This window comes from Lolium perenne, chromosome 4 (genome assembly GCF_019359855.2).
Source record: "Lolium perenne isolate Kyuss_39 chromosome 4, Kyuss_2.0, whole genome shotgun sequence".
NCBI lineage: Eukaryota > Viridiplantae > Streptophyta > Magnoliopsida > Poales > Poaceae > Lolium > Lolium perenne.
The window spans coordinates 380485498-380498916 of NC_067247.2; the positions used below are offsets into that span (position 1 = coordinate 380485498).

At 58.1% G+C, this 13419-nt stretch overlaps 1 protein-coding gene across 1 annotated transcript; it reads right to left on the minus strand.

Annotated features, from left to right (window-relative positions):
- Positions 1-5440: 5440 nt before the first annotated feature.
- LOC139830342 (uncharacterized) lies at positions 5441-7593 on the minus strand. The gene is made up of 3 exons (XM_071818346.1): positions 6831-7593; positions 6415-6753; positions 5441-6048 (listed from the first exon to the last, which is right to left on the minus strand). The coding sequence occupies exons 1-3, from the start codon at positions 6994-6996 to the stop codon at positions 5441-5443; spliced, it is 1113 nt and encodes a 370-aa protein (XP_071674447.1). The 5' UTR covers positions 6997-7593.
- Between the last annotated feature and the right edge of the window lie 5826 nt (positions 7594-13419).

The following is a 13419-nucleotide window of genomic DNA, read 5'->3' on the forward strand; positions in this document are numbered from 1 at the left end:
AGATGCAGGCCATCAGCTTCTTCATGGGAGGCTGTCGGCCCAACACCATGCCGTGGCACAAGTTGCGCCGCAGTGACCCCAAGTCGATGGCCGCCTTGATGGCCATCGCCGACAAGTACGCGCTGGCTGAGGAAGCCGGCAAGGCGCCGGCTGACGTTTCGCCGGCCCCCACCAGAAGGGACAACAACAAGCCGGCTGAGGACGCCTCGCACGGCAGCCGGCGGGACAACTACCGCGGCAAGCGTCACAGCGACCAGCCGGACCGCCGGTACGGCTCCGCCCACGTAGCCGCCGTGGCAGACAACGCGGCAGGCGGCAGCCGCCGCCAGAAGCAAGACCGGCAGTGGAAGCCGAAGTATACCTTCGAGCAGATGCTCGACTCGCCGTGCAAGTACCACAGCGGCAAGAACCCCTCCAACCACACCACCCGCGACTGCCACTTCATGAAGCGGCTGACAAGCGGTGAACCTCTACCGCCTCCCCCCCGCCCCCACCAGCCGGCGGGCCGGGTGGCCAAGCCGGCGCAGAGAACGCCAACCTCGAGCACCACGAGGCTAACCAAGTGCACCATGGCGGCCGATATCTGGCCGAAGACGCCACCTACATCATCTTCACCTCCGAGCCCGAGGACAGGACGAGCCAAGAGCGCCGTTCCCTCGAGGTCAACGCGGTCATACCGCTGGTCCCCCAGTACCTAAACTGGTCAGAGCAGGCCATCACCTTTGATCGCTGCGACACACCGGCTGTCCTGCCGAAGCCGGGCAGCTACGCCATGGTCCTCGACCCCACCATCGGCACAACCCGGCGCAGCGTGCGTTTTTCGCGCGTCCTCATCGACGGCGGCAGCAGCATCAACATCCTCTACCGCGACACCGCCCGCAAGCTGGGCATCCAGGAGGCCGAGTTGCGCCCCACCCCCACCGTCTTCCATGGCATCGTGCCAGGCCATTGCTGCCAGCCGATCGGCCGGATCACGCTGGAGGTGATGTTCGGGAAGCCGGATCACTTCCGCACCGAGAGAATCGAGTTCGAGGTGGTGGACCTCGTGAGTCCCTACCACGCGCTCCTGGGCAGGCCGGCCCTGACCAAGTTCATGGCGGTGCCCCACTATGGGTACCTGAAGATGAAGCTGCCTGGCCCCAAGGGGGTCATCACCGTAGCCGGCGACTATCGCCGCTCCATGGACTGCGCCACGCAGAGCTCCAAGATGGCCCAGACGCTGGTCATCGCCACCGAGAAGCAGCTCATCCACGACGCCGTCGCCCTCGCCAAAGCCGCGCAGACAGACATGCCGGCTGCGGGCAACCCGGCTGGGACGACTCACTTCCAGCCGGCCGACAACACCAAGAAGATCCTGCTGGACCCGGCGCAGCCGGACAAGTTCGTCACCATCGGTGCCGGCTTGAACAAGAAATAGGAAAGCGAGCTCACCAGCTTCCTCCGTGAGAATCGGGACATCTTCGCATGGACTCCAAGAGACATGCCGGGTGTGCCGAGGGAGTTGGCTGAGCACCACCTCCACGTCCGGCCTGAAGCCAAGCCGGTGAAGCAGCCTCTCAGGCGCTTCGCCGAAGAACGAAGGAAGGCCATCGGTGAAGAAATCGCCCGGCTCCTAGCTGCCGGCTTCATCATGGAAGTGCTGCACCTGGACTGGTTGGCGAACCCGGTCCTGGTTTTGAAGAAGAACGGCTCCTGGCGCATGTGTATCGACTACACCAGCCTGAACAAGGCGTGCCCAAAGGATCCCTTTCCCCTGCCGCGCATAGATCAAGTCATAGACTCGACTGCCGGCTGCGAACTGTTGTCTTTCCTAGATGCCTATTCAGGCTACCACCAGATTCCTTTGAATCCGGATGATCAAATAAAGACTTCGTTCATTACCCCGTATGGGGCTTACTGCTACACGACTATGCCGTTCGGCTTGAAAAATGCAGGCGCCACCTACCAAAGGTGCATGCAAAAATGCTTGCAGGATCAAATCGGCAGAAACGTTCACGCATATGTGGATGATGTCGTTGTAAAGACCAAGGAGACGACTACCCTCCTTGATGACCTGAGAGAAACCTTCACCAATCTGAGAAGATTCCGGATGAAGCTCAACCCGGCCAAGTGCACATTCGGCGTGCCGTCTGGCCAGCTCCTTGGCTTCCTCGTCTCTCAGCGAGGGATCGAAGCCAACCCGGACAAGATCAGTGCCCTGGAGAAGATGGAACTGCCGCAGTGCCTCAAGGACGTCCAGAAGTTTGCTGGCTGCCTGGCTTCCTTGAGCCGCTTCATCAGCCGGCTGGGGGAGAAGGCACTGCCCCTGTATCAATTGATGAGGAAGGCGGACAAATTCGTCTGGTCACCGCAGGCGGATGAAGCTTTCCGTGACTTGAAGCGCGTGCTCTCAACCGCGCCAATCCTTGCAACGCCGGGTTCAATGGAGCCGATGCTGTTGTACATCGCAGCCACCAACCGAGTGGTTAGCGTTGTCCTGGTGGTGGAGCGCAAAGAAGCTGACAACAGGGAGCAGCTGGTTCAGCGCCCAGTCTATTACCTTAGCGAAGTGCTCTCCCAGTCGAAACAAAATTACCCCCACTACCAGAAGGTCACCTATGGCGTCTACATGGCGGCCAAGAAGCTCAAGCACTACTTCCAAGAGCACCCCATCAGGGTGGTTGCCACAGCGCCCTTGGCGGAAATCATCGGCAGCAAGGATGCCAACGGCCGGGTTGCCAAGTGGGCCCTGGAGCTAGCCGCCCACACCATCCTCTACGAGCCACGCACAGCCATCAAGTCGCAGATCCTAGCCGACTTCTTCGTCGACTGGGCTGAGATGCAGTACCTGCCGCCTGTGCCGGATTCCACACACTGGAAGATGCACTTCGACGGCTCGAAGATGCGCAATGGTTTGGGAGCCGGCATCGTCATCACCTCTCCTAAGGGAGACCGGCTGGACTACATCCTGCAGATCCACTTCGCCGCATCCAACAATGTGGCGGAATATGAAGCGCTCATTCATGGGCTGAAGCTGGCCAAGGAGATTGGCGTGCGTCGCATACTCTGCTTCGGCGACTCCGACTTGGTCATACAGCAAGCATCTGGCGACTGGGACGCGAAGGACGCCAACATGGCCTCATACCGCTTCCACGTCTAGCAGTTATCCGGCTTCTTCGACGGCTGCGAATTCCACCACGTGCCACGGGCAAACAACGAGGCGGCTGATGCCTTGTCCAAGATTGGCTCAACCCGGCAAGCTATTCCGCCGGGTGTCGCCTTGGCGGTTCTCAAGAAGCCGTCCATCATACCGTCACCGGACTCGGATTCAATATTCGTGCCGGCTGACTCGGGGGCTGCTCAGCCGAACCCGGGGGCTTCATCGCCCAAGTCGGGGGCTAACAAGCCAAACCCGCCGGCTACCATGCCGAACCCGGGGACTTCTCAGTCCAACCCGGGGGCTTCATCGCCAAACTCGGGGGCTAGCAAGCCGAACCCGCCGGCTAGCAAGCCGAACCCGGCGACCATGCAGTCGAACCCGGAAGCTCCCACGCAGGAGGCCCTGTTGGTTAGCGTATTCGAGATAAGATGCGTACCTTCATGGGCACAAGAATTCCTCTCCTACCTCACCGACGGTGTGCTGCCTGATGATAGAGTCCAGGCCAGGCAGATTGAGAGAAGGGCCAAGGCCTATACCATCATCAACCACCAGCTGTACAAACGCAGCGTAAGTGGGGTGTTCCAGCGGTGCGTCGAGCCGGCTGAAGGGATTGAACTCCTACGAGAAATCCATCAAGGAGAGTGCGGACATCACGCCTCATCCAGAGCCATAGTGGCCAAAGCCTTCCGGCACGGTTTTTACTGGCCGACTGCGCTCAGAGACGCAGAGGATTTGGTGAAGAAGTGCAACGGCTGTCAGCGCTTCGCAAAGCAGAGACACCAGCCGGCTTCCGCCTTGAAAACCATCCCCATCACATGGCCATTTGCCGTATGGGGCTTGGATATGGTAGGCCCATTCAGAACAGCGAGGCGGCATGACACATCTCTTGGTGATGATTGACAAATTCACCAAGTGGATCGAAGCCAAGCCAATCAAGAAACTGGACGGGTCCACAGCCGTCACATTCCTCAAGGAAATCATTGTGAGATTCGGCTACCCCCACACCATCATCACCGACAACGGCACCAACTTCTCCCAAGGCATCTTCTCTCGCTATTGCGGGGAAATGGGGATCCGGATGGCCCTATCTTCTGTGGCACACCCAGAGTCCAACGGACAAGTGGAGAAGGCTAACGGCTTAGTCCTAGCCGGCATCCGGCCCCGACTGGTGGAGCCGCTCGAGCGAGCAGCCGGCTGCTGGATCGAAGAACTGCCCAATGTGCTGTGGAGCCTGCGCACAACGACAAACCGCTCAGTCGGCTTCACACCATTTTTCCTCGTATACGGGGCCGAAGCCGTCCTGCCGACTGATATCGAGCATGATGCGCCAAGGATCAAGCTCTACACAGAAGCCGAAGCCAAAGAAGCTCGCGAAGATGGAGTTGACCTGGTCGAAGAGGCCCGGCTGCTGGCTGAGTCTAGATCTACTATCTACCAGCAAAGCCTCCGACGCTATCACAGCCGGAAGGTCCAGCCCTTGGCATTCCGAGAAGGAGACCTAGTGCTCCGACTGATCCAGCGGACAGCCGGACAGCATAAACTGTCATCCCCATGGGAGGGTCCCTTCATCGTGAGCAAGGCAGTAGGCAATGATTCCTACTATCTCATAGATGCCCAAGAGGCTAAGAAAAACAAGCCGGACAAGGCTGACGAGGAGACTAAACGTCCCTGGAATGTCAGGTTACTCCGCCCATTCTACACATGAGAGCAGGAATGTATGTATCCCTTGTATCCCTTTTGTAAGTTATGAAAAAGCTTGCGCCGAGAGCGCCGTTTCCGACAAGTTTTTCGCGTACTTTACCTTGTTTCGCCAATTGGCTTGAACCCTCTCACGCGGTCGGCTCGCAACGTGATCCGGTTTCCGACAGCCGGCTTCCGATCCAGCTACAGCACCGCAACCCGGCTGTCCGGCTGGCGGGAGTAAGGCCTAGGGAGCCGGCACGCGAAAAACGACTAAGGGAAAGAGTAAGCGAATTGACTTGCAACTTTTCATAAAAGTGCCGGATTGCCGAATTCAGCTCGGTCGACTGAAATACTGTCGCCCTCACCCAGCGGCCCGCTCTTGATCCGGCGACGGATCGCAAGTCGGACGTACGACCGGCAAGGGCACAGCCAAAGAGTGGGGCGGATGGGAAAAAGCGAACGAGTCGAAAGAAAGCAACTCGGCACGCAAAATGATTAACAAACACATTAAAGTGTGACATAATTAAAGGGCGATAATATTGTCTTACATATGCACCCGGCATCCCGGGGATTTAACGAATTGTCTTGCAAAAGCAACAATCGAAAGACAGGTAGAAGCTAAGCACCGGCTGGACCAGGACTAGCCGGAGGAGCATCAGCAGAGCCGGCTGCCGGATCATCCACGGGCACGTCGTCCGCCTCCTCGTCCTCAGCCTCCTCCTCCTCGTCGTCAGACGGCGGATTCGGGTCCGCGATGAAGATGGACTTGTCGACGAAGTCGGCAATGGCGCAGGCGCGGGCAAGCCGAGCAGTCTTGTTCTCCGCCGGGAGCTTGTCCTCCACGTCGGCGCGCCGGAACTCCAACTGGTCGAGGCTAACCTCGTTATACCAGGAGAGCACAAAAGATAGCGCCATATCGGCTCCGGCGCGCGTGGCCGACTCCTTCCAGTCCAAGAAGCGGTCGGGAGCCCTGTCCAGCCAAGCGATGAGATTGGAGAGATCTTCCGGCAGCGTCTCCGTCGGCCACAGCAGTCGGACCAGCTCCTCCGCCGCCTTCCGCAGCTCCCAGCCAAGCTTGGTGACCGGCTCCACGCGGGCGGCGATGGACGCCAGATAGTCGTCCATGGTGAAGCAGTCGGAGCTCTGCTCCCCAGTGGCCTGCCGGCGATCCTCCCGCGCCCTGCCAACAGCCGCTAACGCCTCCTCCTGCGCCTCAGGGAAGGCCGCTGCATAGAAGAAAAGCATGTCAGAAGCCATCAAAGCCGAAATAAGCTGAAAAATGCAAATTTTCGAAGTCCTAAAGTAAGCCTGGCGGCAGCCGGCAAGATCCGACTGCCCCCAGCCTGAAGATGGAGATTCCGAAGTTCCAAAGTAAGCCTGGCGGCAGCCGGCAAGATCCGACTGCCCCCAGCCTGAAGATGGAGATTCCGAAGTTCCAAAGTAAGCCTGGCGGCAGCCGGCAAGAACCGACTGCCCCCAGCCCGAAGATGGAGATTTCGAAAAAGTCAAGTTTCTGCCGCCGGCTGCCAACCTAAGCCGGCAGCCGACGGCCGAAAGCCGGCAAAAGGGAAGGCATAAGACAAAAGACTCACCCGCCAAGCCGCGGTCGAGCGCGCTAAGTTCCCCCAACCACCGCTTGGCGGTGGCCGACAGCTCGTTGGACTTGGTGGTCACCTCTTGCTGGAGCGAAAGCCGTTGCCGCTCCACCTCCTCCAACCGCTTGCTCAGACCCTCCAGCTTTTCCTCCTGTTCCTTCTTGAGGGCGGCAAGTTCCTTGAGATGGTTAGCCTCAAGAAGGCGCAGCCGTTTCAGCTCCCCGTCAGCCACCTTCAGCTTGGCGGCAGCAGCCCGGTTCGCTTCCTCACTTGTGGCGCATTGAGCGCGGGCAACTCGGAGGTCCGACTCAAGCTGCGGGATCCGGGCGGCCTCAGCTGCAAGCCGGCAAAAATGGGCCGTCAGTAAAAAAGAAACTCACAGGAAAAGCAAGTCAAAAGAGAGAAGGCCTCACCCTTGACAGCCTCCAGCTCGCGAGCCAAGCCGGCTCGCTCGATCTTGGCCTTGTGGTAGCTAGTCACCACCTTGTTGTACAAGACGGTGCGTCGCTCCGTAACCGCCTGAAAGAAACAATCAGATATCCAGACGAAACCCGGACCGGCTCCAAGCAGCCGGACCATGCCTCGGAGGGCTACCAGGATAATAACAAAATTGCAAAAACAAGAAGACACCTACCTTGTCAGCATCCTCCAGTGTTGCTAGCTGGGCAAGGGCCTCGGCGGCCTTGTTCTTAAGGCTGGCCCGGTAGCCGGAGAAGACCATCTTCATGGGCGCCGCACCAGGCTGTCCCTCCCGGTTGAACACCTCGCAAGAATCCGCCTTGTGCCACGCAGCCTCCATGGTGCCAGCCGAGCCAAGGCTGGAGTCAGAGGCAGACGGCACATGCAGCAGCCGGGCCCCCTTGGCCACATGAAGGCCCTCAGTTGGGCCCGGCGGGCCCTTCGTCCTTACCAGCGCCCGGGAGTCGGCGTCCTTCGAGCGCGCTGGCTCCTCCCTCGCCGGCTCCTTCCCGGTCGGCTCCCTCCTCGTCGGCTCCGAAGCTGGAGGCGGCGCGGTCGAAGCAGTCGGCCCGGTGGGAGCCGTCGCATCCGGCGCTTGAGGCGCTCCTTCCGGGGAGCTCTCCAGCACCACGACGTTGGGCGCGGGCCCGCCGACTCCGGTCGAAGGCGGCGCAGCCCCACCAGCTCCAGCTCCAGCCGCAGATGGCATGCCCCTGCCAGCTCCGGCTGCCTGCTCCACAAATGGGGCGCGGCGCGGGAACATGTCGTCTAGGGTCGGCCGGCGCGCCGACTGACCCTGGTCTCCGCCGCCAGGCGCCCGCAGAAGGCGCGGCAGAAGAAGACGCCCCGCGAGAAGATGGCGTGGCCGCAGGCGGCACGTTAGCAGCCGGCGGCGTGCGCGCGCGTCTGAAGGTTGCGGGGTTGGCTCCCTCCTTTGCCGCTGAAGCGGCGACGTGACGGGAGGAGCCTGCCGAGAGCCGCCTCCCTGGGTAAACTTAATCGCGGCCCTAGTTGAACAATCAAGAAAAGATAAGTACAGAGAGGAAGGAAAGAAAAGGAATCAAACAACAAAGGAAAAGAACTCACCCGGCTTTCTCCGGGACCTTCTTGGGCGCCAGCCGGCGCTGTTTCTTGGCCCTCGCCTCCGAAGCGGCCGTAGACCCGACGCCGGCCCGCTTCCTCCCCTTCGGCGCAGAAGTCGCCGTGCTCGTAGGTGGCACCGCGCGCAGAGGCACCGCCGGGATGGGCCCCGTGCCGGATTGGGCCGGCTCCGCCTGCTCCTGCTCCTGCTCCTGCTCCTGCTCCTGCTCATGCTCGGGCGAGGGCGGCGGGTTATGCTCCCCCTGGCCGCCCTGATCCTGCACCACCGGCAGATCGTCGTCGCCGGCTTGGTCGCCGGCTAGGTCAGCCGGGTCGATGTGATCCGGCGTCCAGACCTTCGTCGCCAAGTCGCCATCCTCGATGCCTTGGCGGGTGAAAAGCTGAAAACAACAAGATAAATATCAAGTCGGCCACGCAGCCGCAAGCCGGAAGACGGCAAAAACGTTCAACTTACCGATTCAGGCGGCTGCTCCCGGTGTAAGGCGGCAGCCCCCAATTCCAGCTTGTCCGGCATGTTGGCCTTGGTGATGTTGTTCACCCGGTGAGCCACAGGGACTTGGAGAGCTCAACCTTCGACTTCCGTGTCGGGTCGAGCCGGCCGGACATATGGCCGATCTTGTGGACGCGCCACTGGAGCGGTATGACCCGGCGCGAGATGTAGGTGCAGAGGAGGTCCTCGGCACTCAGCTGGCCCTCCGCGACGCACTCGCCCAGAAGTCCCACAGGAGGTTCACCTCCGCGTCCGGGTCCGAGGACTTGGGGTTGTAGCCCCAGTTGATCCGGCCGACTGGCGGGGCCGGGTTGTATTCCGGCAGGTTGAGCCGGTCGAAGGCCGGGCTCTCGTTCCGCACATAAAAGAAAGACATCTGCCAATTCTTTACAGAATCGACGGTCGAATCCGCGGGAAGGACGTACCCGTGCGAGGATAGATGGAGGCGGCGCCGCAGGTCCTCGAGCGGCCTTCGGTCGTCTGCGCCTTGATGTAGAAGAGCCGGCTCCAAAACTCCACGTCCGGCCACAAGCCGGCGTAGCCTTCCATGAAGGCCACGTAGCAGATGAGGCGGATCATGGCGTTGGCCGGCAGGTGGTGCGGCTGCAGGCCGAAGTGGTCGAGGAACCGGCGGAAGAAGTTGGAAGCCGGCAGACCCAATCCGCGGTCAAGATGCGCGCCGAAGACCACGCGTTCGCCGGGCTCCGGCCGAGGCTCCTTCTCCGCGCCCGGCGCCCTGGTAATCACCCCCGCCGGGATGCGGCGGAGGCGCACGAGCCGGGCAATGTCGTCCTCCTGCATATAGGAACCCTTCCAGGAGCCGCTCGGCTGGGCCATCGAGGACGAAGAAGAAGAGGAGGTCCAGGAGAGGCGGAAGGGCGAAGAAGAGCCGCTCCTCGCCGGAGGAGATCGCGGTGGAGAAGGGCGCGCCGTCGATGCGCGTGGCCCCGTGGCGCCGGATTGGCGGGTTTGCGGCGGCAGCTCGGCGGAAGATCGTCGGGGCAACCGCTCGCTGAGGTTCGCTAGAAGAACGGAAGAGGAACGGCGTCGGAGCAGCGAAGAGCTCGAGTGAAGAGAAGGAGCGCGAGGAGGAAGAAAGGGGCAAGTGCCGCCTCGATACCGCCCCCGCGGCATTTATAGCCGACCGCGGCGGGCGGTTGGCCTCCAAGTGGCCGACGTGGGCCACGTCTCCGGATTTACTGCGCCGTAACTCCTCCCACGACCGCTACCGTTACCAGAAACGGCCACACCACGTCGCCCACTACCGCACCGGATCCGGAGGGACATTGATGTGACCAGACGAACCGACCGCCAGGCCAGGCGTCAGACCAGTCAAGTCGGGCGCAGGGCCCGAGGCGGCGGAGACTCCGGCGCGGACGATAAGTTCCATCCGAACCAAAATTCATCAGCAAGGCGGAGATGCCATCAGATCTTGCGAGAAAGCAAAAACTATACAAGTGTAAAAAGCGGCCGGCTGGTAGCAGCCGGCAGGAATGAGCCGGATGAGGGCGCAGCCGGCTGAAAGGAAATCCTCAGTCGGCCCCTCCAAGTGCCGTCAAATATATTCAAGAAGCCAGGAAAACCTGCCTAGGTCCTTCTAAACGCAGGACCTTGCCAGCTTCGGGGGCTAATGTCGGGGGGATGACCCCGGATAGGGCAATGGACGTGGAGCAGCCGGCTGGCCACCGGCCGGCTCGCGGCAAAGGCCGGCTGAGGAGCAGCCGGCTGGCGCCGTGGCCGGCTGGTCCGGAAGCCGGTTGGCTCTAGGTCCTAGTCGGCCTGGCTGCGGCCACCAATGCTGTAGCTGGGCCGGCTTCTACAAGCCATATCCGACTGGGGTTTGTACCTCAGACCGACTCGAGGCTGGCGAGTCTTGCACTGGAAGGAACCGGGTTGGTGATCCGGGTTCCCAAAGTCCACGCTGACTCCATCTTCCGTAAAGCGCGGGGCACTGTGGAGCAATAGTGCCACGCGCCGGACAGGCCGTCAGGGCTTACGATGATCCGTACTGGCTACAGTGGCTGACGGAGACAGGGACACCTCCTCTCCATACCGCTGACCGTGGCAGTCGGATGGGACAGGCCACGATGCCTCAACCACTCCTGACGTCACCGCCTCGGGAAGGAGCGGAAGCCGGAGCCGGCCAAGCCGGCCAGTAAACTATAGGGTCTTATATGTAAAGTGTCGGTGCCTATATAAGCCGCACTACCCCCTCTCGTGCAGGGGATCGATCATTTATTACTTTCACCCACCTACAGAGCTGCCCTGTGAGAGAGACCATCGTCTCCCTTAGCCTCTCAGGAGCAGCCGGACACAGCTCTAGGAGCACCATTGTATCGTGTGATCATCATATACACTCATAGCAGGAGTAGAGGTTTTACCTCCATCGGAGGGCCTCGAACCTGGGTACGTCGCCGTGTCACTCGTGCCCATACCCGCATCCGGATACCGCCGTGAGATCCCTCAGGAACCACTTCGATTAGCCACCCTATGGCATATGCCGTGACGATACCACGACAAGGATCACCTCCAACCTTGTAGACAACGTATGCCGGTGAACCTTGTTGCTGTGGAGCTGACATCGCGAATGGCAGTGGTGGCCTGGAGTGGAATGGTATCTCTCCCTGGTGAGTCCCTAAAGCAGGTCCTGACGGAGAATACTGATGTTTCATGATTTCTTGCACCACACGAAGCGCAACTCGTTCAAGCGTATTCACCAGGCTCTCAGAATGCCGATGTAGAGAATGAGCCACAGCATAGTTAATTTCTTGGCGCAGGGCTCTGGTACGTTCCTCCGAAGGGAGAGACAGATCTAATGCCTCGAACGCGCCTTCGGGTGTGAATCCTTTGAACCTGATGCCGTGCGAACGGGTCTTCTCAAAAGAGCCGATGAGATCGGCTTCAAAGATGGCCTTCAGCTCATCGTATTTCTTCTGATGCTCTGCAGGTAGATCCTCGTACTTGATCAGTTCGTCTGACATCTTGGCTGCCGATGTTGACGTGGTTGTTGTAGAAAGTGTCCCACCGGGCGTGCCAGAATGTGTTGCCTGCCAAAACCCACCGGCGAGCAGTGGTTGAGCAACACGAAGAGCCGGGAGACTCCCAAGACTGCTAAGTGGGCCCTGGTGCCTCGCGTCGTCCCGCAAAGTCCCAGCACACGTCCTGGCGGTTGCAAGGGCGTGCCACCTGACCTATACCTGATCAGGAAGGTGTTGGATTGCTTCAACTAGTCTCCTGCATGATAGACACGTAAACATTAAATACGAGCCCGATCGGCTCTCAGGTTGCCCTGTGGATCGGCTCAAAGAGCCGATCGCCCCATGGTTCACGTTGGATTTACGATGACATGGGGAACCTGCTTGATCAAAACAAAGCTAAACCAATCTACGACAGTTTATGGTTTTCACCGCATAATCGGAACATCCTACGCGTAGTTGGGCCTAGCAGATACGAAAGATGATGGAAACTATCCCTAAAAGAGGCCTAAAAACCAACGTTAAGTCAATTCCCGGAACATCCCTTATAGGAACGGTAAAACAACACCTCACGCACTACCGGATCATCCAACCCCAGCATAAGGCCTAATCATGCAGATATTAAACTAATCCTTGAAACAAGGAGCAACTATAACAGATTGGATCTACTAAGTAACGAACAAGCAAGGTGCTGCCCTTACACCTGAATAGGTGTAAGGACAGCTAGATATCGAGGGACGGCATTGCTAAGCAAATATGCATAAGAAAAGCATCAATGCAAGCCCCAAAACATCTACGATAAATAGTGCTACTCGCCATCAACAACGCTTCAGCACGAGTAACACAAGGTGACGAATAAACGTATACTGCCTAGATCGCAAGATGCGATCTAGGCAGCATGATGCTTACCCGGAAGAAACCCTCGAAATAAGGGGTGGCGATGCGCCTGGTTTGTGTTTGTTGTGAACGTGATTGTCCTCCTTTCTCAAAAACCCTAGATACATATTTATAGTCCGTAGACTTTCTAACGTGGGAGTAATCCCAACCGTGCACGAGCCAAATTCTATCTAACCGACACGTATCCTACTGCATTTATAGATACACGGGCAAACTAGCCCAAACTTTGTATACAAGGCCGATTCATGTAATTCTTCCAGGTATATTCTTCAAGCCCATCTTAATCGCGGCCCACCTCTGATCCGGTCAAATTCTGGTGATAACAGGTTTCTAGTGCATTGGACCCATTAGTCATCTACTGTGACAACATGGGTGCCATTGCCAATGCACAAGAACCAAGGTCACACAAGAGGCTGAAGCATATCAAGCTGCGTTATCATTCGATTCACGAGTACATCGAAGATGGAGAAGTAAAGATTTGCAAAGTACACACTGATCTGAATGTAGCAGATCCGTTGACTAAATCTCTCCCTAGGGCAAAGCATGACCAACACCAGAATGCCATGGGTGTTAGGTACCTTACAATGTAATCTAGATTATTGACTCTAGTGCAAGTGGGAGACTGTTGGAGATATGCCCAAGAGGCAATAATAAAAGTGGTTATTATATATCTTTATGTTTATGATAAATGTTTATATACCATGCTATAATTGTATTAACCAAAACATTGATACATGTGTGTTATGTAAACAACAATGAGTCCCTAGTAAGCCTCTTAACTAGCTTGTTGATTAATAGATGATTAGTTTCATAATCATGAACACTGGATGTTATTAATAAAAAGGTTATATCATTGTATGAATGATGTAATGGACACACCCAATTAAGCGTAGCATAAGATTACATCATTAAGTTATTTCCTATAAGCTTTCGATACATAGTTACCTAGTCCTTATGACCATGAGATCATGTAAATCACTTATACCGGAAAGGTACTTTGATTACATCAAACGCCACTGCGTAAATAGGTGGTTATAAAGGTGGGATTAAGTATCCAGAAAGTATGAGTTGAGGCATATG

Bases quoted from the DNA above. Each gene is read 5' to 3' on its own strand.
- LOC139830342 (XM_071818346.1), bottom strand. From the start codon at position 6,996: ATGGTCCGGCTGCTTGGAGCCGGTCCGGGTTTCGTCTGGATATCTGAT. The intron at 6,754-6,830 runs GTGAGGCCTTCT...GCCGGCTTGCAG, and splicing joins CGAGCTGGAGGCTGTCAAGG to CTGAGGCCGCCCGGATCCCG. The intron at 6,049-6,414 runs GTGAGTCTTTTG...TCTTCTATGCAG, and splicing joins GCTCGACCGCGGCTTGGCGG to CGGCCTTCCCTGAGGCGCAG.